This window comes from Pipistrellus hanaki (genome assembly GCF_964339955.1).
Source record: "Pipistrellus hanaki genome assembly, chromosome: 2".
NCBI lineage: Eukaryota > Metazoa > Chordata > Mammalia > Chiroptera > Vespertilionidae > Pipistrellus > Pipistrellus hanaki.
The window spans coordinates 8,310,191-8,330,872 of NC_140504.1; the positions used below are offsets into that span (position 1 = coordinate 8,310,191).

The window sequence follows — 20,682 nt, forward strand, 5'->3', positions numbered from 1 at the left end:
GTACATTTTTTTGAGCTCACCTTTTTTATCTCTACTTCCAGCTTCTTCCTCTTTCCCACCTGGAAACCGGGAAGCGGCCAGGACATTCTGGCTCCCTCCTGGTGTGGCCATGTGATCGTTCTCCCCAGACTCCGCGCTGCCAATTTCCTTTCTAGATTCCTTGTTGCCCAGGCGACTGACTTCTTTATTGCTTTTGAAAACGTCCTGTATAGTCCGACCGAACAGAGTGCCTCCCCGGGGCCGATTCAGGCGGACAGGCCGCTTATCCGGAGGATGATCGCCCCCCGAGAGAGGGTCCAAGTCTTCCGCTGCATCGTGGCCGTATCTCCTGGGGGAGCGATCCTGATCCTCCTTCCTTTTCAGTCCTTTCATGAAGCTGGCAAGTGGCTCCACTTGGGAGACAGTTTCTTCACCCCCTTGTCTGGCACCCGTTTTGCTAACTGGGAAGGGTTCCCCCAGTGATCCTGAAGGCGCGGGGAAGCTAGCGAAGCTGCTAGGAAGACTTCCAAATAGTGACTTCGGGCCTTTCTTTTCTTCCTCCACATTCTGACTGGACAGAGCAGCAAAAGGTGATGATGTGCTACTACTATCAGCTGGTTTCGAAAACGTAAAATTGGATTTAGTAGCCGAACTTGTCGCCTGTGTAAAAGAAAATGGAGTCTGTCCTCCAGGTCCACTGCTAGTTGGTTGGGAAAAGGTGAAAAATCCGGAAGTAATTTGGCTTTGAGTTTTCTCTGGCTCGGATTCAGCCCCCAATATTGGTCTGAACACTACATTTTCCAGAGATTTAAAGCTGAACTCAGTTTTCCCAAAAACAGAGCTTGCTACTTCTCCAGTTTCTGGTGCGAAAGTAGAAGTACTTGGGAATGCCCCGAGGGTGGGTGATTTGAAAGTAAATCTTGGGTTTGCAGGCACACATGAACTTGAAGGCCCAGAGGCAGCTACAAAGGCTGGAGTGTGTTCAAGTCCAGAAAAGAGTCCAACATTTGAGGTTTGGGAGAATCCTAATGGTTGTGCTGAAGAAGAGTGACCTACTCCAGATGTTGGAAAGCTAGATATCTGTGAAAATCCTGAGCTTTTCCCAGGTACTGTATTGTTTTGTCCAAAAAGAGAAGGCTGACCAAATCGAAACGGTTGCTTAGCCTGACTTGTTCCTATGGAACTACTGGCAGATGTTAAAAAAGGACTAGGCTGCTGCCCACCGAAAGGATTAGTTGGGTTCATCTTTGATCCAGTTATTGGAAGGTAATAAGTATTTCCCTGTACGAAGCAATCCTCTTCCTTAAACAGTTTGTTGAACTAGGGAGCTCCTCCCCTTCATTTCATGTAAGCTGAAAAACAAAAATTCAGATCATCAGAGCTATGTGCTGCTGGAAAACTAAGAAAAGAAATTTTTCATCACATGTCACATTCTAAATTATTTAATAGGCAGACAAGGTCAAGTATTCTTATTTTCTGAGAGATAGTGGGTTCTTTTTTTTGGGGGGGGGGGGCCGGGAATTATGGGGGTGGAAGAAGATACCAATAAGTTACTTTATTATAGATGTTTAAAGTGAGACTAAAGGCCAAATCATTTTACTAAATTGGTAAATTCGCCAAAAACCTCAAATGTTAATTTTTTAAAAAATGAATGCCATTACACTTTTAAAGAGAGGCGTGTCTCCTTACTTCTTCCAAACTCCAAAGCCAGATGATTACATTGTGACAATCAGATCATCGGTATTTCAGTTATTCTCCGAGTAACCTTAGCACTAAATACTCTTTCCAGATACAGAAATAAAATGATAGAGGTCGAGTACTCACGTGGAGAGGCCGCCCTAGACTCGGGAGGGGCTGGAGCTGAGCATCACGACGACCCCATCTAGCAGGCGGCTCCATAGGTCCCCGCACAGGCCGCACCCTGGGCCCGGCGCCTCGCCGTCCCGCCCTGTTAGCTATCTGCGCGAAGCGGGGTCGGAAACGGCGAGAGGGGGAGGGGGATCCTCCTCGCGGCTCAGACCCCCGCGCAGCGCTCAAGGTCCGGTCCGGCTCAGGGACACTGCCGCTGCTTCGGGGCACCTCCGCTCCTAGCCGGTAGCGCAGACCAAGACCACCGGAAGCAGCACTTCCCCGCGGGCCGCGGACCAAAACAGTGGCGGACCGACTTCCGGTCCTACCTGAGCAATCCGACCCCGCCCGCGGGCCTCCAAGCTCGGGTTCCGCTCTCCGGCTGAGCGGCGGCGGTGGGGCTTCCGGTGCGTGGGGTAGAGGCTTGGGTCTGCAGGCTTCGCCCTCCATACATACGCGGTTGGCTTCTTCTCTTTGAACTTTACTTGGGGGACGTCAGCCCACCCGCGTGCTGCCCAGGGTCAGCGCTGAGCGGTCCCTGGGGAAGCCCTGGATCCGGCCAGCCACCCCATTCTACCCTTCCCTCCTCCACTTCCACTGCCCCGACCCCGCTCACCCGCTTGCACTATTAACGTCCCTTCCCCTCCACCAGCCTTCATTTCCCGTGGCTACTGTGATCCATTCTGGCTTGCCTGACTCTGGCGTCGTGTTATAGACCTTCATTTTTATATTTTTCTTATGGTAAAATGTAAATTCCTGTAATTTTTTTTTTTGCCAATGAATTGCACCAAGTAAAATGACTTGATTGTGTGTGCGTGTTGCCCTTTCTAGGACTGATTTGTCTTCTCTTGAACTTAAAGCGCAGGTCCCTTTACAGACGTTGTTTTTTAAAGTGCCCCGGTTGTCCTCCTGAAATGAGTCTGGTGCTCAGAAACCTGCAGCGAGCTATCCCCCTCCGGAGAGTGCCGCTCCGCCAGAGGATGGAGATAGTCAGGAGTATTTTAGGAGTCCAGAAATTCGACCTGGGGATCATCTGTGTTGACAACAAGAGTATTCAGCACATCAACAGGATCTACAGGCAGAAAAACATCCCAACTGATGTGCTTTCTTTTCCATTTCATGAGGTAAAAAGTATTTTCCTCCTCGCCTTGTCTAGCCTACCATTCAGTGTAAAGTTCCTGTGTTACTTATATTACAGACATGATTTTTTAGTTTTATTTTGAAAACTTCCACAATATACACAACAGTAGAGATCAACCTTATTGATCAATGCCCATTTCTGGAGGAGAAAAGGGGATTGAGCTCCCCTCTCCCCACCTAATGGAATGAGTGAATTAGCAGTTTTGAGTGTGAATCAGTAATGAATATGTATGGTTAAAAATTAAATAACACAGAATAAAAGAAGAGACTTGTGTAAATATTTTTACAAACTTGTGATAGCTGTCAGGTCACTTGAAGTTATGCAAATGAGCCATTCAGGGCTTTACACAAGGGTTAGTAGCAGCCTAAATAGGAAAGTATCTTGGCAACAGACTTCAATCCACTAGTGTCACACCCACAGAAATAAACCAGAGAAGGAAGACTATAAATATTAAATGCATAATATAAAAATACATTAAAATGTTTACTTATTAAGTATCACATGATCTCATTTGTGGAATATACTAGCAACGAACAACATAAACTGATTAACAAAAATAGATTCAGAGACATAGAAACATCAAACAGCGAGACTGGTTTGGCTCAGTGGATAGAGCGTCAGTCTGGGGACTGAGGGGTCCCAGATTCGATTCAAGTCTGGGGCATTTGCTTTGGTTGCGGGCACATCCGGGTGGAGGGGGGGTGCAGGGGGCGGCTGATCGATGTTTCTCTCTCATCCATGTTTCTAGCTCTCTGTCCCTCTTCCTTCTTCTCTGTAAAAAAATCAATAAATAGAAAAAAAGAAAAAAGAAACATCAAACAGACCGCCAGACCTCAGAGGGAAGGCAGGGGAGGGTGAAGAGGGGGAGGGTAAGAGATGGACTAAAGGACTTGTATGCATGCATATAAGCATAACCAATGGACACACACATTAGGGGGGTGAGGGCATGTCCTGGGGGGGCTGGGAGCAGCTGGGAAGCAGTCAATGGGGGAAATGGGAGACATATATCATACTTTCAACAATAAAGAATTTAATTGTTTTTAAAGTTCACTTCTTTTCCTTAATGGGAAAAAAAAAACAAAAAACCATTAACAATACTAAATAAATATGCAGCCATAGGTTCCTGGCTTACTGTGAACTGAACTCAACTACATGGACCAGTGCTCATGGTCTTTACGGTAAATAAAATGTGAAAGGCTATTTAGGACAAAATACCAGGAGGAAAGAACAGAAATATAAAACTATATCAGTGTGGTGATTTAACTTCTACTCTCTTTTTTAGTTTTTTTTTTTTTTTTTTAATATTATTGATTATGGTATCACATAATTGTCCTCATCCCCCCATTCCCATCCCAAACCCCTCCACAATTATCGATATGCCCCCACCCCTCTGTTGTCCATGGCCACTGGCTAGGCCCATATGCATGCACACAAGTCCTTTGGTTGATCTTGATTTAACTTCTAGACATAATCTGGGTGAGTGTGCATTGGGAAGGATGAAAGAAATGGAAAGAAAAATCATTCGGCAAGGTGGAAACATCGTTAAGTCACTTGTGTGTAGTGTCTTTGTGGTCTCCCGCCCCCATTCTGGACTAGTCAGGACAATGCCTTCCAGGATGAAGTCTGTAGGCCTGCCGTCCGGTTAGTGTTCCTGAGGCCCTGTTCTCACAATCTGTTCCCTCCTTTGCAGAATCTGAAAGCAGGTGAAATTCCCCAGCCTGATTTTCCAGATGACTATAACCTGGGGGACATTTTCCTAGGAGTGGAGTATATCTTCCAGCAATGCAAAGAAAATGAAGATTACTATGACATCCTGACTGTGAGTAGGGATGCTCCAATGACAGGGTCTGCCTAGCAAAGAAATACCGTGTCCTTCATCCTGGCCATAAAGAGGTTGGCGACGGGCCACCTGCGTCCACACTATGCCCACGGGAAGAACAAGGGTTATTGAGGGAGACCCACCGAGAGGGAGATCCACAGCGAGGAAGATGGCGGAGTGGGATCTGCGTGCCCTGTGCCAGTGCCAAGGACGGGAAGAGGACAGGGAGTTTCTCCATAACTGAGATATGAAATAAGGGAAACTCCCAGTAGTGACCTTGATTTAGCTTTTACCTCGAGCTCAGCAGGCTGTGTAGATAACGCAGGCTTGCTAAATAAGCTTCTTAGGAAACTGCCCAAAGTGGACAAAATTCTAGCATCCAGGGCCTTCCAGATCTGTCCTCAGCTTATTATATTAAAAAAGTGGGGGGCAGTTCTGAAAGTACTGAGCGTGATAGAGTCATATTTTAACTTCCCCAAGGATTCCATGGAGGGGTCTTCCTTTGGCTAAATAGCCACACCCTGAAATATGAGGTGCTGTTTGGGGGGGTGTCCTAGTGCTTCCACGTGAGACTCAGTGTGAGCAGGTTTTGGAGGGACCCTCATTCCCCGTCACAGGACCAGCCAGCCACTCTCCAACTGCACGTAGGCACCCTCTCATAGCCCTCAGTACCCTCCAACTACCCCCTTATCCTCCATATCTCACCACTCCTCCGACCCTTCCCTCTGCCCTGAGAAGCAGGTGTCCCCTCAGGAAATAATCACTGACTGACCCTCCCTACCCCAGAGATCCTATCTTCACATCCCTGACGGGCCCCTGGTCTACCTGATGTGTTCTGAGCCCCGCCCATGTTCTCATTGCCCACTCACCCCCTCGGTGCTGCTGCCACCGACTCCGGAAGCCCTGCTTGAGCCCAGAGGAGGGCTCCTGACCGCCCACCGGATGTGGGTTCAGCTCTCCCTGCCCTCCTCCTCCCCTGGCTCCTGGCCTGGTCATGGTCATGGTCAGCCCCTGAGGCAGCTTTTTGCTTGTACCCACAGGTGACTGCCACTCATGGGCTCTGTCATCTACTGGGCTTCACACACAACACAGAGGCCACGTGGCAGAAGGTAGGTGCCCCCCCCCCCCACACACACACACAAGCCAGGGCTGCCCGGCCTGCCCCTTGCAGTCGATGAAAACCAAAATTGGAAAAAACAGTAAAATAGGAATTTTATACATGTTTATTTCTTAAAAGTTTTACAATGTTTGTTTTATTTTTAAAAATATATATATTTTATTGATTTTTTACAGAGAGAAAGGGAGAGAGATAGAGAGCTAGAAACGTCAATTAGAGAGAAACATCGACCAGCTGCCTCTTGCACACACCCCACTGGGGACGTGCCCGCTAACCAATGTACATGCCCTTGACCGGAATCGAACCCGGGACCTTTCAGTCCGCAGACCGACGCTCTACCACTGAGCCAAACCGGTTTTGGCTACAATGTTTGTTTTAAATGGTGGGCCCCCAAATGCTGTGAACTGTATTATTCACTCACTATTGAAAGTCTGAACAGAGAGGCTGAATTCTAAAAATTCCATGAAATTCTGATGGCTTTGGGGCAATGGTAAGATATGTACACATATATACCTTAATAAAAAAATGAAAAAATAAATAATAAAAATTTTCACTGTATATCATAAAAAAAAAAAAAATTCTGATGGCTTAAAGTTACAACATCTTCGCGAGAGAAACTGTAATGCTATTTATTAGTTTCGAACAAGATTTAAAATGCAGGTGTCTGATAAGTTATGGAGCAGTTGGCTTCCTCGAAGGGTGCAATGTTTACCTGTGTTTTAAGGTCCATGTTGGTATACAAACCATATTGTGTTTAATAAACTCAAACTGTATTTGTAGTCAAGTAGTCAGATCCTCTGAAAGGCCTAAGAAACTTTTTCATTCACAAAAGAAGTCCCTGGCGCACTGTCCCCCGGCCATCCTAGGTCCACACCAGCCTCACCCTGGCTCCACCTCCCCTTCCGGTCAGATGCCGGCCCTACTGTGGCCCTTCGCCCCTTCCTCCTCAGCCCTCCACCTCTACATCTAACAGGTCTAAGTCTCAGTGTGTGCAATCTGCCAGGGATCCCAGCCCTCCGAGCCCTGACCGCCCTGCCCCCCCGCCCCCCTGGAGGAGCCATTTGCACCCTCCCTCCCTGTGTCCTGCACCTATTCTCCTGTGACCCCAAGTAGGCTCTCCTCTTACCTACCCAAGATCACCCCCTCTGCCCAGCCCACAGCCTCTCCTGCCTTCTCCATCGTTCACCCTGCGGGCAGCATTTTGGCACTCCCTGTGCACAGGTGCTGGGCACCCATGAGCAGATCCTTGAGGGAAGCCGATGGCCAAGGCTCCCCATGCCATAGCCTCGGGGACACGGGCCTCAGGGAGGGGATATGCCGAGGAGGGGACCCTGGGCCGAGCCAGGGACGCCCCAGGGCCCGAGCAGCAAGGCCAGCTGGGCAAGTCCAGGGCTGGTTTTCGTTCCTTCGTTGCAGATGTACCAGAAGGAGAAGCAGGTTCTCGAGGAGCTGCGCCGGCGCACGGGGGCCAGGCTCCAGCCCCTGAGCAGGGACCTCTTCTGAGGAGCACGGCCCACCACGCAGGTAGTACCTGAGGGACCCTCCGGGACACAGGGACACCATGTGGGCGGGAGCTGACCCCTCCCCGTGGGTCCCGAGGATCAGAGGCTTCCCCACACGGAGGGCTGGTCAATGCCCATGCCGGGGCTAAATCCCACGAGTGGAACTATTTCCTAAAGTACAGGGGAAATCTCCATTCACGTCTTTACTTAGAACACAGCGGACATGTTATTTTCAGTATTTTGATAAAACAGGTCTAAACTGCCGAAACCCATTTGGCTCAGTGGATAGAGCGTTGGTCTGCGGACTGGGGGGTCCCAGGTTCGATTCCGGTTGGGGGCATGTGCCTTGGTTACGGGCACGTCCCCAGTGGGGGGGGGGGGGTGGTGGTGCAGGGGGCAGCTGATTGATGTCTCTCTCTCGTCGATATTTCTCTTTCTCTATCCCTCTCCTTTCCTCTCTGTGAAAAATCAATAAAATATATATATTTTTAAAAAACACAAAACAGTTCTAAACTCTTAGGGCATCTAACCTGCCCCTCCCAGGGTTTCTGCCTTTGGTAATGAAACCTTTTTCTCTCCCCGCTTTGCAGCCAACCACCCAGGAGGATGAAACAAGCGGCCTGGGGAAATACATGTGGGAGCAGATGATGGAAGGACAGGCACCTAGCCAGCCAGCTGTCACCTGAACCTGTCAGGTCAGGATGTGACCACAACACAGGGAGTTCCAGGAGGTCACGGCAGTAACACAGCCTCTCAGATCCTTCTTGGCCCCAACAACCAGGGATACTGCAATTCTGAGAATTTGGTTTCCCCTCTAACACAGGTTAGAAACATGAAAACTAGGGTGTTACAACACATTTCCCACTGGATTTGTGGCCTGTCTCAGTCTGCACTTCCCCCAGCTCTCAGGGGTAATAAGGACTTGAGTCTGTGACATTCCTGAGTCACCGTTGGCTGCGTATGGCCTGCTTGTGATCACACAGCTCTTGGCTCTGAAATCCTTTTTGAGAGACTGACGGGGTCCTGAGACCTACTGGTCTCGTCCCTCCATGTGCCCTCATGAGCACCAGGCACCCCCAAGAGACTCTTCACATGACTCCCACGTGACTCCCATGTGACTCCCCCTGCTCAGGTGGTGCACGGAGCTGAGTTTTTCCAGTTTACCAGATTATCCAAAGACAGTGGACTTGCCAGATGCCTTCCCTCTGTTAATAACGTGGAGAAATAAAACCAAAGCCATGTTAGAAAAAAATTAATCTGAAAACAGGAACTATGGCCAGACCTTTAATTGGTGCATTTAACAAGAGACTGGGCTGTGGGACGGTTCGGCCCTGACGCAGCCCAGAGGGGACCTGTGTGCGGCGAAGCAGGCATCGTGCCTCCTCCCGACATCCTCCTGGAGAACCCGAGGGTGCAAAGACAGTGCTCCTGCTCCTGAGGAACTTGGGGGACCAGCTGATGGACCCTAAAAGGAGCCATGGAAGCATGCTACGACTCAAAAATGGCATTTACAGGAAAACCATATAAAAAGCAGGAGAACATAACCCCACCAAAGGAAAAGAGTAACAGAAAGTACAGAGAGAGTCAAGGTAACAGCCCAGGGGTGTGGGTCAGTGGGTGAGCATCAGCCAATGAACCAAGAGGCCACCAGTTTGATTCCCGGTCAGGGCACATGCCTGGGTGCAGGCTGTGCAGGAGGCAGCCACGCGATGTTTCTGTCTCTGCATCCCACTCCCTTTCTCCCTAAAATCAATAAAACATTTTTTTTTTAAAAAAAGAGTAAAGGTAACAGATTCTTCAGGTGAGAAACCCAACAGAACCAGAGGAGCCTCTTCAGGAGTCGCGTGCAGCTCTGCGAGTTTATTCACAGGAGAAAGGCCGGGCCGGGGGTGGATCTGCCCGTCACCAGTGCTTCCTCCCAGGGCGGCACATCACAGTCTCAGCGCCTGCTTTCCTCCCTCGCCTCGGGGCTGTCTCCCATAGGAAGGTTTCTGTTATGCTATGGATCTTCTTCCTGTGGCTGCTGGGCATCTTTTCTGACAACATCCCTGCTGATCTCAGCGGCCGGGGACCACTGTCAGGCTTCCACCTGGTTTTTCTGGCCACGTCCCTAAAGGAAGAGGGACCGTGGGGCTCACTGGCCCGGAGCTGGAGCGGCTGCAGGCAGGAAACCTTCAGGCACAGCCCTAGAGGGAAGGCAAGAGTCTGGATGAGATTACTGCCCCGCACGGGCAGGTGAGCTCTGCTCTGGGGATCAGGAGGGGCCCTCGCAGCCACGCTTGGACTGGACATGCCCAGGGTCATCTGGGTTAGACAAATGGCCCAAGCTGCACACAGCTTCCCCAGGAGGTTGCCGTGGGGTTCCCAGCTGTGGTGATGGGGGTGGGGTGGGGGCCTCTATGGTCCCACCTGTGTCCCTCAGGAGATGGCAGGGCCTTTCCAGGCCCCTTTCCCAATTCCCTCTGCAGCCTGGGGACCTGACAGAGACCCACGTCCACTGGCCTCTCAGTAGAGGTGAGGAAGGGCAACGGGGTCCCGGGATCCTTACGTGCTAAGGGCAGCGGCAGAGGGGGCGGCCACGTGGCGCACGGTGGGCAGGAAGCTGGCGGCCGGTGGGAGGGCGGTGGCGGAGACCACCGAGGGCCACGCGGAGTAAGCCACGGGTGAGCCAGGGGCCGCCTGCAGCGGGGCTGGGGGCGCATAGTGGTGGTGATGGTGCACCGAGGACGGCTGCTTCTGCCTCTCAGCTCGCAGCCCAGTGGGGTGAGGCCACTGCAGGCTCTGGGACAGCACAGACACCAGCTCACTCCCACAGTGACCTGCTGCTGCAGGCATCCCTCTTTCCCCCACCCTCACTCCCGTTCCTGACTTCGGGTGGCCTCAGAGCCCAGGAAGGGCAGGGAAGTAGGGGGAAGACATGAGGGGTCAGGAGGGAACACTCATCCCAAGGAAGCAGCTTTCAGTTTCCAGAAGTGTTTGCTTGGGTGGCCTCCTTTACCTGGCGTCTGCTCCAGGCTGGGCCTACCTGCAGGGTGGGGGGCAGGGGTGTGGCTTGCGGCCCCCTGGAGGGAGCAGGGGCCATTGGGGGCACAGCTTGGAGCATCAGGTTCTGCATGATGACCTGGTGCATCTGTGCGTTCTGCAGCAGCATCATCTCCACCATGTCTAAAAGGGTGGGGAGGGAGGAGAGGCTCGGTCACACACACAGGGCTCGCCCGTCAGGGGTCTCACCTGAGAACAGAGCTTTAGAGCAGCCTATTTGTTGCAACAGGTGTAGGGTGTTACAGGTATCTGTTCCTCTTGGGTGGGTGGGTGTGTGTGGGGTGGGGGGTGGGGTCACATTCCCAGACCTGAAATTTCCAGATCAGAGGGTGTGTGTGCTATAGAGTGTGTGGACGGTGTCCAGTTGGGCTCCTAGGAGGTGGCTCCTCCTGCCTTCCTGTAGCAGATTTCTCAAGGCCATCGGGGGACTGTGTGGTGGCCCCTGACCTCAGAACATGGTCTTCTTTGGCCAAAACCGGTTTGACTCAACAGATAGAGCGTCGGCTTGGGGACTGAAGGGTCTGGGGTTGATTCCGGTCAAGGGCATGTACCTTGGTTGCGGGCATATCCCCAGTGGGGGGTGTGCAGGAGGCAGCTGATCGATGACTCTCTCTCATCGATGTTTCTGGCTCTCCATCTCTCTCCCTTACTCTCTGAACAAAATCAATAAAATATATTTTTTTTAAAAAACACAAAAAAACAAAAAAACAAAAAACATGGTCTTCTTTGGAAAAAGGGTCTTTGCAGATGTAATGGAGGATCTTGAGATGAGATCCCTCTGGCTTATCCAGAAGGGGCCCAAGTCCCAGGGCAAGTGTGTTTCTAAGAGACAGGCAGAGGGAGACGAGGACCAAAGGGGAACACAGACATGGACAGAGACGAGCCATTGAGCTATAGCCGAGGACACCTGGAGCCACCGCTGGAAGAGGCAGGACCCTCCCTGGAGGGAGAATGGCCCTGGAACAATGGTTCTGCCTCCACTGTAACAGTAGATTTCTGTGGTTTCCAGCCACCTGGCTTGTGGTGCTTTGTTACGGCAGCTCCAGGATATGCTCACCAACTCTGGATACTATGAAATGTGTGAATTTTACCAGTGTGAGAGGTAAACATGGCCTGTTTCCACAGCAGCGAGGTCCAGGAAATTAGGCATTTCCTCCAGGCTCTGTCAGGCTCCCAAAGGAAGGCAGGTCTGCTAGGACCATTCATACTCCCAGGCACACAAACAGGAGCCTGGAGGCCCAGGGGCAGGGGCTCAGCAGGACACAGGACCCCAGCCAACAGCCTCCCCTCTCCAACGGAGACTCTCCCCCGGGTCCCCAGTGGGCCAGCCTGCCCTGCAGATTTTGGACTAACCAGGCCTCCATAATTGCACGGGCCAATTCCTTAAAACGCACCTTTATTTTTGTATACACATCCTATTGTTCTGTTTCTTTTTCTCTTTTTAAAAAAATATATTGACTTTTTACAGAGAGGAAGAGAGAGTTAGAAACATTGATCAGCTGCCTCTTGCACACCTTCTACTGGAGATGTGCCTGCCACCAAGGTACATGCCCCTGACCGAAGTCGAACCTGGGACCCTTCAGTCCGCAAGCGGACGCTCTATCCACTGAGCCAAACAGGCTTCGGCTGTTCTGTTTCTCTACAGAGCCCTGACTAACACAGGTTTTGCCACAGGGCTGGGGCACGATGGGAGGTGCAGACCCAGAGCCAGCTCCCTGCAGCAGCACAGCTGTGGGAACTCTGACCCTGCATGATATATAGCTGGAGAGGCTGTCTGGCGGCCCCATCTGGGACAGGCCCTGGAGGAGACTTGTGTGTGTGCCTGGGCTGGGGCAGACCCCACCCACCAGCAGCAGTGGGAGGCTCTGAGGGGACACTTAACAGTCAGGCCCCCAGGACTCCCACTGAGAGAGTCAGGAGTGAAAAGATGACATTACACAGGAGCACAGAAATGGACACATCCTGTTTGCTACAGGGACACTTCCTGACTGAGGGACATGATAATGCAATGGGAGAGCCTTCAGTCAATGGCCCCGGATCAAACTGATGCCACAGCAAAAAGAAAATAGCGTTGATCCCTAACTCTGCGCACACACACATCCACTCCAGATGGATCGTGAATCTGAACGTGAAATGTAAACAGCCATGTGAGACCATATGACCTTGAGCAGGTCAAAACTTCAAACCGGACACCCAAGGCACTAACCATAAAGGAGACAGCCCGAAAACCTATTAGTGAAGGTAAGAGCTTTACCTAAAGACATTAAGAGTGAAAGAGCAGGCCACAAAAGGACTTAATATCTGTAATACGTATGTCCAAAAAGGACCCGTTGTAGAATATAAAGAATTTCTATAAATTAATGGGAGGCAAGCAACCTGTAAGAAAAATGGGCAACATACTTAAACAGGCACGTCACACAAATGGGTATCAAATGGCCAATAACTATGGAGTGTCCCAAAAAATGTATGTACACACTTTTGAGTAATTATGAAGGCAATGTTTATTAAAGTACATTTCACTTGCAAAATTGAGCGGTTAAAGTGTATATACATTTTTTTGGGGAATAACCTGTATATAAAAAGGTGAAACAAATTAAAGCCAGCATGATCTACTACTCGTGCCCACCAGATTGGCAAACATGGGAAAAAATCTGAAAACAAAGTGTTGGTGAATTGCTGTGGGCAACTGAAACTCCTTCTTTTCAGTGGCAAGTTCAACGTGGGAACCACCACTCGGGAAGACTGCCTGGCAGTGTTTCCTGACTGGGCATTCTCCTTCCCAGCACGTGCCCCCCACGCACGTCCCGTCACCAGAGATGGCTACGTCCAGAGCAGCACTGCTGTAGGACCCCCGCAGGGAAGAACTGGAACATCCAACCCCAAAAAGAATGCACTGGTCCTTGCCAGTGTGACTTGGCTGGGTGTTGTTCCATGTACAGAAAGGTTGGCAGTTTAATTCCTGGTCAGGGCACATGCCCGACCTTTGGTAGGGGGCCTGCAGGAAACAGCAATCAATGTTTCTCTCCTCTCCTCTCTCTCTCTCTCAAAATCAATTTTAAAATCTTTTTTTTTTTTTTTTTTTTTAATGCAGCCCTAGCCAGTTTGGATCAGTGGATAGAGCATTGACCTGTGGACTGAAAGGTTCCAGGTTTGATTCCAGCCAAGGGCACATGTGTAGGTGCAGGCTTGATCCCCAGCAGGAGATGTGCAGGAGGCAGCCAATCAATAATTCTCTCATCATTGATGTTTGCATCTCTCTCTCCCCCTCCCTCTCTCTCTGAAATCAATAAAAATATATTTTCAAATAATAATCCTATATAATAAAGAGGATTTATTATAAAAATCTTATATGATAAATAAAATTTATTATATAAATCCTATATGCAAATTGACCATCATTCCAACACACAAATGGCCACCCCCATGTAGACACAAGATAGCCACCACAAGATGGCCAGCAGGGGAGGGCAGTTGTGGGTGATCAGGCCAGCAGGGGAGGGCAGTTGGGAGGGACCAGGCCTGAAAGAGAGGGCAGTTGGGTAGACCAGGCCAGCAGGGGAGGGCAGTTAGGGGTGACCAGGCTGGCAGGGGAGTATTAGGGGGTGATCAAGTTAGCAGGCAGAAGCAGTTAGGGGCAATAAGGCAGGCAGGTAGGCAAGCAGTTGGGGGCCAGCAGGCCTGGATTATGAAAGGGATGTCCCAGATTGGAGAGGGTGCAGGCTGGGCTGAGGGACACACACACACACACACACACACACACACACACACACACCAGCATGAATTTCATGCACCGGGCCTCTAGTAAATAAATAAAATAAAAAAGAATACACCACAATTTGTGAGATAATGTGATTGGTTAGTGCAGTGGGCTGAATAATGGTCCCAGCAATGTCCACATCCTAATCCCCAGAACCTGTGACTGTTTCATTACAGTGCAAAAGGGACCTTGCAGATGTGATTAACTTAAAACTCTTGAGATAGAGTTAAAGTAACCCAAGTGTCCACGGATGGATGAAGGGATGAGCAAAATGTGGGCAAGAGTAGTAGCTCATTCTGGTTTTATTCTGCCTTAAAAAGGAAGGATATTCTGACACACATGACAGCACAGATAAACCTTGAGGACTATGCCAGTGACATAAGCCAGTCACAAAAGTACACGTGCTGTGTGATTCCATTTTACATAAGGTTCCTAGAGGAGTCATATTCATAGACACAGAAATTAGATGGTGGGTGTCAGAAACTAGGGGAGGGGAACGTGAGTTAATGTTAAATGGGACAGAGTTTTAGTTTGGGGAGATGAGAAAGTTCTAAAGATCATTGCATACTAATGAATATGGTTCAACCACTTAAACATGGTTAAGATGGTCAATTTTATGCTTTGTGTTTTTTAGCACAATTTTTTTTTATTTATTTATTAAAAACACTAGAGGCCCGGTGCATGAAATTCATGCATGGGTGGGTTCCTAGGCCTTTGGCATCCCTGGGAAAGGGGCCCTGTCTGCTGCCACCCACCTCCAGTTCCCTGTCCCAGCCCTGGGCCCAGCCCAGATCAGGTGATCAGAATGTTGGCTGTGGGAGGTTGGCTGTGGGAGCGTACTGACCACCAAGGGGCAGCTTCTATGTTGAGCATCTGTGCCCTGGTGGTCAGTGCGTGTCATAGCAACTGGTTGTTCCAGTCATTTGGTCATAATGGTTGCTTAAGCTTTTAGGTAGATAGGTAGGTAGATAGATATATAGATAGATAGATAGATAGATAGATAGATAGGTAGATAGATAGATAGATTTTTTTTAATTGATTTCAGAGAGGAAGGGAGAGGGAGAAGAAGCATCGATGAAAGAAAACAACATCAACTGGCTGTCTCCTGCATGTCTTCTGCTGAGGATCAAGCCTGCAACCTGGGCATGTGCCCTGACTGGGAGAGTTTCATTTGGAGCAGGGAATAGAACTGGTGATCTCTTGGTGCATGGGTCAACCCTCCACCACTGAGCCACACTAGCAGAGAAAGTCCTCTTCCTTTTATATCTTATCTTCACTCAGCGACATCCATCTTGGAAACATTTCTCAAAGTTAAAGCCATTTTCACGTTGGTAACAGGTGACTTCAGTTGAATAGCCAGAAGCTGACTCTAAATGACTATCCTGCTTACAAAATATTTTTCCTTTCAGTAGGGAATTTCATAAACCCACATCAATATTAATATTGTACACTTACCTTCTTTAATACTTCCAGACCTTTGAGCTGGGAAGGCCTGGGGAGGGGGAATCTGTGCGATGAGTGGCTGCTGAGGTAGCTGCTGAATGATGGTGGGAGGAGCCTGGGGGACCTAGGAAGAACCAGGTGACTAGCTACTGAATGCATCTTTGGAGAGAGTGTGCTACAGCACCAACCTATCCACACACTCACTTATGCATCTACCTACTCACCAACCCACCTACCCACTCATCAACCCAACAACCACACATCCACCCATCCACACATCCATCCACTCTCTCACCTACCCACCAACCCACTCACCCATGCATCTACATAGTCATCCAAGCATCCACCAGCATGTCCATATACTTATCTATCCATCCATCCATGGGGAACTTTGCTGATTAACCCTAGAGATTGAATTGATGGCTGAACAGATAATTATGTGAGTCTGAGCATTAGCTTATGACATCGTATCTTAAGGATTGAATGTTTGCATAAAACACACCCCTCCCTGCAACTTATGCATTGAAATTAGGTCTGAAGCTTCTCCTCATCATTATGAAGTTTTGAAAAAGAGTTAAAACACTTCTTCCCCTAATTCAGGGTCCTCCTAATGCTGAATTTCCCTAATACTTCTACTCCTAGAGCAGAAGTTAGGACCTGGGACCCCGGCCTCTCATCCTATATAACAAAAGGCTAATATGCAAATTAATTGAACTGTGGAACAACCAGCCGCTGATATGCACTGACAGCAGGAACTGCCCCCTGGTGATAAGTGCGCCCCCACAGGAGGAGTGCCACTCAGCCAGAAGCTGAGCTTACAGCTGGTGAACACAGAGGCGGTGACAGGAGCCTCTCCCGCCTTAGTGGCAGCACGAAGGATGTCCGCCTGATGGCTCCCAGACTGTGAGAGGGAGCAGGCCAGGCTGAGGGACAACCCCCCTCCCCGAGTGCACGAATTTTGTGCACTGGGCCTCTAGTCTATTATACAGGGACAAGACTACAATCCCCAAAGCCCTGTCTTAGGGCACCTGCGAGGATGACTGAGACAAGCCCCTGGTGTCCTTGTGTGTGCCTGGATGTGGCAAGTGCACCACTATGGACTCTTAGCCAAACGACCTCTTCAGAGCACTCACAGGGCTGCTGAGCTTGCTGCAGAAGGGTGGTCTCCGTGGGCACAGAGTCTTCCCACAGTGGTACTGCCCCTGGGTTCACCGGGAGGAAGACCTACCGAGTGTTGGATGACCCGAGGCAGCTCCAGGGGCAGCGGGGGTGGGGAGGCGGTAGGATAGATGCCAGGGGGCACCTCTGTTGGCAGCGCTGACCCACGGGCTCCACTGCCGGGCCCTGTCCAGGAGAGGGCGTGGGCGCGGGAGAGCTCTTCCAGGAGGTGTTGTTCCTGCAACGCCAAGAGAGACTCTGGCCAAAACTTGTTTGGCTCAGTGGTAGAGCGTCGGTCTGCAGACTGAAAGGTCCCAAGTTCGATTCCGGTCAGGGGCATGTACATTGGCTGTGGGCACATCCCCGGTGGGGGGTGTGCAGGAGGCAGCTGGTCGATGTTTCTCTGTCATCGGCTTTTCTAGCTCTCTATCTCTCTCCCTTCCTCTCTGTAAAAAAATCAATAAAATATATATTAAAATAAAAGAGAGAGACTCGCTGAAACCGGTTTGGCTCAGTGGTAGAGCGTCGGTCTGCGGACTGAAAGGTCCCAGGTTCGATTCCGGTCAGGGACATGTACATTGGTTGTGGGCACATCCCCGGTAGGGGGAGTGCAAGAGGCAGCTGGTCAGTGTTTCTCTCATCAACGTTTCTAGCTCTCTATCTCTCTCCCTTCCTCTCTGTAAAAAATCAATAAAAATAAATTTAAAAAAAAAAAGAGAGAGAGAGAGAGAGAGAAACTCTGCTCAGAGGGGCAGCCACCAAATCTGGGGTGGGAGGTGTGCCCTGGGCTCTTCCCTGGTGGCTGGCCCGAGTGGGACACCTGGAGTCTCCATCACTGCCCTAGGACTGGAGCCAGGCCTGAAAGCAGGGCCTAAGACTACCGCTTCTTTTGAAATTTACCAAATTATATGAACTACTTTCTGGTTCTGGCTGCCTCCGTGTCCCCTTTGCTATAAGTGCTACATTTATCGGAACTATTTGTGTGGACTTGGGGCACTCCTTCCTGCTGCTGGGGTACCAGCCTCTGGGCTTCTACTTCCTGTAGGAAGTGAGCCCTTTACTCAGCATTTCCTGCTTGGACAATGTGCCACCAGGGCAGGTGGCCCGGCCAATCGCATGCCTGTCAGAGCCCAGGCCACAGACAGAGCATGTTCCCAGCGCCCCAGGCGTGAAATCTCAGCTGCTCGCAGTTCACAAATCACAAAACTCAGAGTACTGGCACTGAGTCCAGAAAGACATGACCACCCCCATTCCCACCTCACACACCCCACTCCCATCCTCCAGTCTCCACCCTACTTCCCCCATTTCCGCTCCCCACGAGGGTCTGAGTGTGGTGGCCAGCTGTTTCAGCCACAGACAGCTTGGGCCCAGGCTGCTGCGGCCTACCCAGAGTCTCTGCTGAAGGTCCTTCCTCCTCCTCAGGGCGCTCTGCAGGGCTGCATCCGGCCTGTCCTCATGTCCTGGAGAGAATGTGCAGGCCCGTCAGGACACCTCGGCCGCATCCGCCAAGACCTGGCCCCATTTTCTCACTTGGAAAGTGGGGCTGAGGGATGTCCCTGTCCTGGGGCTTACAGGTGAAGGTGATAGGGTGGGATGTGAGGGTGCACTCAGCAGAGCACTTGGTGTGTGTGTGTGTGTGTGTGTGTGTGTGTGTATAATTGTGCCTGCCCGTGTGCATGCGTGTGTAAGTGCATGTGAGTGTGGTATGTGTGTGTGTGCATGTGTGTGTGGGTGGGTGAGAGTGTTTGTAAAGATAAAACAAACCTTCAACCCTGGATGTAAGGAACAGATTACGCACAGCCTTGCTAGTGACAGAAGAGGGAGGGACCTGAGCAGAAGGTGGGTCTGGTGCCCTTACCTGGCACAAGGTGGGGGTCCTCAGAATCCCCTTCCACATCCTCTCTTTGCTGCTCCAGTTTCTGTGGGGAAGGGACCGTGGCAGGGGCCGGTTCCTGGCACAGGCTCAGTGTGAGCGGGGCACAGGCTGGCGGGGGTGGGCACCTGCCTGTGCCGCCGATGCCCCAGATGAAGGGGACGGGGCAGGGAGTGCTGGGTGCTAGAGGGTGGGACCGGTGGCAGGGTCACCATCCTCTCTTAGGGCGAGTGTGTCACGTTCTCCACACATGCACATATTCCTCCTTAGACTCTGAGGGTGGCGCTCTGATCTGTGCTGTCCCCTCCAGACAGCTTTGTGAAGAGCCAGACCCAGGCTAGCTCTTTGTCCCTGACCATCCTGACTGCGACCTGGGCCAGTCCTGGGGTAACCCCTGCTAGCCCCTGCAAAGGAGCCCATGGGCCAGCAGATGGGGCGTGTGTGTGTGTGTGTGTGTGTGTGTGTGTGTGTGCAGGGCTGCATGGTCAGCAGAAGAGGAACAAAGCAGGCGGGGACATGAGGAGCTGCTGTGCTCGGTGGTCTCTGAGGCTCATGTGGACTCTCAGAGGTAAGAAGTCTGGTATGATGACAGGTCCCCCAGTCCCTCTGCCCAGGCCCAGGCCAGGGGTTGTGGGTCCTACAACAGGCCTGTGAAATCAAGCGGTCTGGCCCTGCCAAGGCAACCACAAGTGAGACTTGAAATTCAATAAATATAGGAGCTTTTCTCATAGCAACACAAACTCATATGAAGCGAATTATGTTACAAATATCCAAATGGCCCTTGGCAGATAAAAGGTTCCCCACCCCTGCCTTAAACACTGAAGCCCAGAGGATCCTCAGGGGACCTTGGTGGGGCCCTGGAAGTGTTGGCCGCAGGTGTGTGCCTGTGTCCTGGCTGTGGAAACTGCCAGAAGAACCTACTTTTTTAAAAAAATTATTTATTTATTTATTTTATTTGTTTATTTATTTATTTATTTATTTTTATTTATTTATTTATTTTATTTATTTATTTTTTTAAAATATATTTTATTGATTTTTCACAGAGAGGAAGAGAGAAGGATAGAGAGAAACATCGATGAGAGAGAATCATCGATCAGCTGCCTCTTGCACACCCCCTACTGGGGATGTGCCCACAACAATGTACATGCCCTTGCACGAAATCGAACCCGGGACCTTTCAGTCCGCAGGCCGATGCTCTATCCACTGAGCCAAACCGGTCCCGGCCAGAAGAACCTACTTGTTCTGTATGAACGCAAAGAAGAAAACTCAAGAAACCACAGTCCATTACAAGGCTAAAATCCACTGGAGGGAGTGGGGGAGAACAAAAAAAGAAAAATAAATAAAATCCATAGGAGAGGGTTTTGCTGGGAAGCGGTAGCACTCACAAGAATATCTTACCCTTTAAAGCTGCACTCCTATAAGCTAAGCAGGTATTAAAAACACGACTGCCCGTCCGTCTTACCTTCTCCAAGAGTTTCAGGGTCAGCCGGGCCATTTGATCGGCCACAGTGGAATCCAGCATCCCAGGACGTGGGGAGAGGGGGCGCGGCAGGCCCCTCCCTCCCTGGTTGCCAGTTATCTGCAGAGAAGCGGCCTCAGCCCTGCCGTCAATGAAGGAGTGTGGAGACCGGCCTCTGCCAGGGAGCGGGAGGGCCCCACATCTCCCTGGACTGCAGTGTCTGCAGCCAACACTGGCATCGCCAAGGCAGTTGCTAGACGCAGCCGACAGGGAGGCCCCAGGTTGCCAGGTTTTCGCAGTCTTTCCCAGGCCCCGCCCACTCCTTACCCAGGGGTTGCCTGCAAACACTACCATTCCCAGGTGTGGCCAGGCATGCTCCTTGGGAGGGCAAACATGGGCAGCAGCTGGGGCCAGAGGGGCAGAGCAGGGTCCTGGCGGGAGGACAGTGCCAGCCCCACCATACATGGTCCCCACTGGGTGAGGGAGCCCAGAAGAGGGTGAGGCTGTGGGGAGGGTTCAGCCATCCCACCTACCCTCCGTTCAG

At 50.8% G+C, this 20,682-nt stretch overlaps 3 protein-coding genes across 9 annotated transcripts in view; 1 reads left to right on the plus strand and 2 right to left on the minus strand.

Moving 5' to 3' along the window:
* MCM3AP (minichromosome maintenance complex component 3 associated protein) overlaps positions 1 to 2,015 on the minus strand; it is a 37,494-nt gene extending 35,479 nt beyond the window's left edge. Inside the window, exons 1-2 of the mRNA XM_084872224.1 lie at positions 1,804 to 2,015; positions 21 to 1,331 (exon numbers count right to left, since the gene is read on the minus strand). Coding sequence (XP_084728350.1) covers positions 21 to 1,224 — 1,204 coding nt within the window. The 5' untranslated portion in view covers positions 1,225 to 1,331; positions 1,804 to 2,015. The remainder of the gene's footprint in view (positions 1 to 20; positions 1,332 to 1,803) is intronic.
* On the plus strand, positions 2,012 to 9,181 carry YBEY (ybeY metalloendoribonuclease). 7 transcript variants are annotated; one of them, XM_084872236.1, is made up of 6 exons: positions 2,012 to 2,073; positions 2,688 to 2,951; positions 4,659 to 4,787; positions 5,828 to 5,896; positions 7,321 to 7,428; positions 7,997 to 9,181. In XM_084872236.1, the coding sequence occupies exons 2-5, from the start codon at positions 2,742 to 2,744 to the stop codon at positions 7,405 to 7,407; spliced, it is 495 nt and encodes a 164-aa protein (XP_084728362.1). In that variant the 5' UTR covers positions 2,012 to 2,073; positions 2,688 to 2,741; the 3' UTR covers positions 7,408 to 7,428; positions 7,997 to 9,181. The 7 variants fall into 7 exon arrangements, with proteins under 7 accessions (XP_084728362.1, XP_084728359.1, XP_084728363.1 ...); XM_084872233.1 differs by lacking the exon at positions 2,012 to 2,073 and adding an exon at positions 2,165 to 2,243; XM_084872237.1 differs by lacking the exon at positions 2,012 to 2,073 and adding an exon at positions 2,179 to 2,243 and having other exon boundaries at positions 2,693 to 2,951.
* LOC311616624 (uncharacterized protein C21orf58) lies at positions 8,675 to 20,400 on the minus strand. Its single transcript, XM_084872232.1, has 8 exons — positions 20,142 to 20,400; positions 18,665 to 18,725; positions 18,193 to 18,266; positions 16,877 to 17,044; positions 15,661 to 15,772; positions 10,432 to 10,571; positions 9,955 to 10,187; positions 8,675 to 9,592 (listed from the first exon to the last, which is right to left on the minus strand). Exons 1-8 carry the CDS (start codon positions 20,199 to 20,201, stop codon positions 9,541 to 9,543), a joined length of 900 nt encoding a protein of 299 aa, XP_084728358.1. The 5' UTR covers positions 20,202 to 20,400; the 3' UTR covers positions 8,675 to 9,540.
* Between the last annotated feature and the right edge of the window lie 282 nt (positions 20,401 to 20,682).

What these genes read in the sequence shown, in the direction of transcription:
- YBEY (XM_084872239.1), top strand. An exon ending in TTTCTTTTCCATTTCATGAG is followed by an intron (nt 2,952 to 4,658) that starts GTAAAAAGTATT and finishes CCTCCTTTGCAG; the next exon opens with AATCTGAAAGCAGGTGAAAT. An exon ending in ATTACTATGACATCCTGACT is followed by an intron (nt 4,788 to 5,827) that starts GTGAGTAGGGAT and finishes TTGTACCCACAG; the next exon opens with GTGACTGCCACTCATGGGCT.
- LOC311616624 (XM_084872232.1), bottom strand. Translation starts at nt 20,201, where the DNA reads ATGCTGGATTCCACTGTGGCCGATCAAATGGCCCGGCTGACCCTGAAA. An exon ending in GGACCCCCACCTTGTGCCAG is followed by an intron (nt 18,267 to 18,664) that starts GTAAGGGCACCA and finishes CATTCTCTCCAG; the next exon opens with GACATGAGGACAGGCCGGAT. An exon ending in TCTGCCGCTGCCCTTAGCAC is followed by an intron (nt 9,593 to 9,954) that starts GTAAGGATCCCG and finishes CCTTCCCTCTAG; the next exon opens with GGCTGTGCCTGAAGGTTTCC.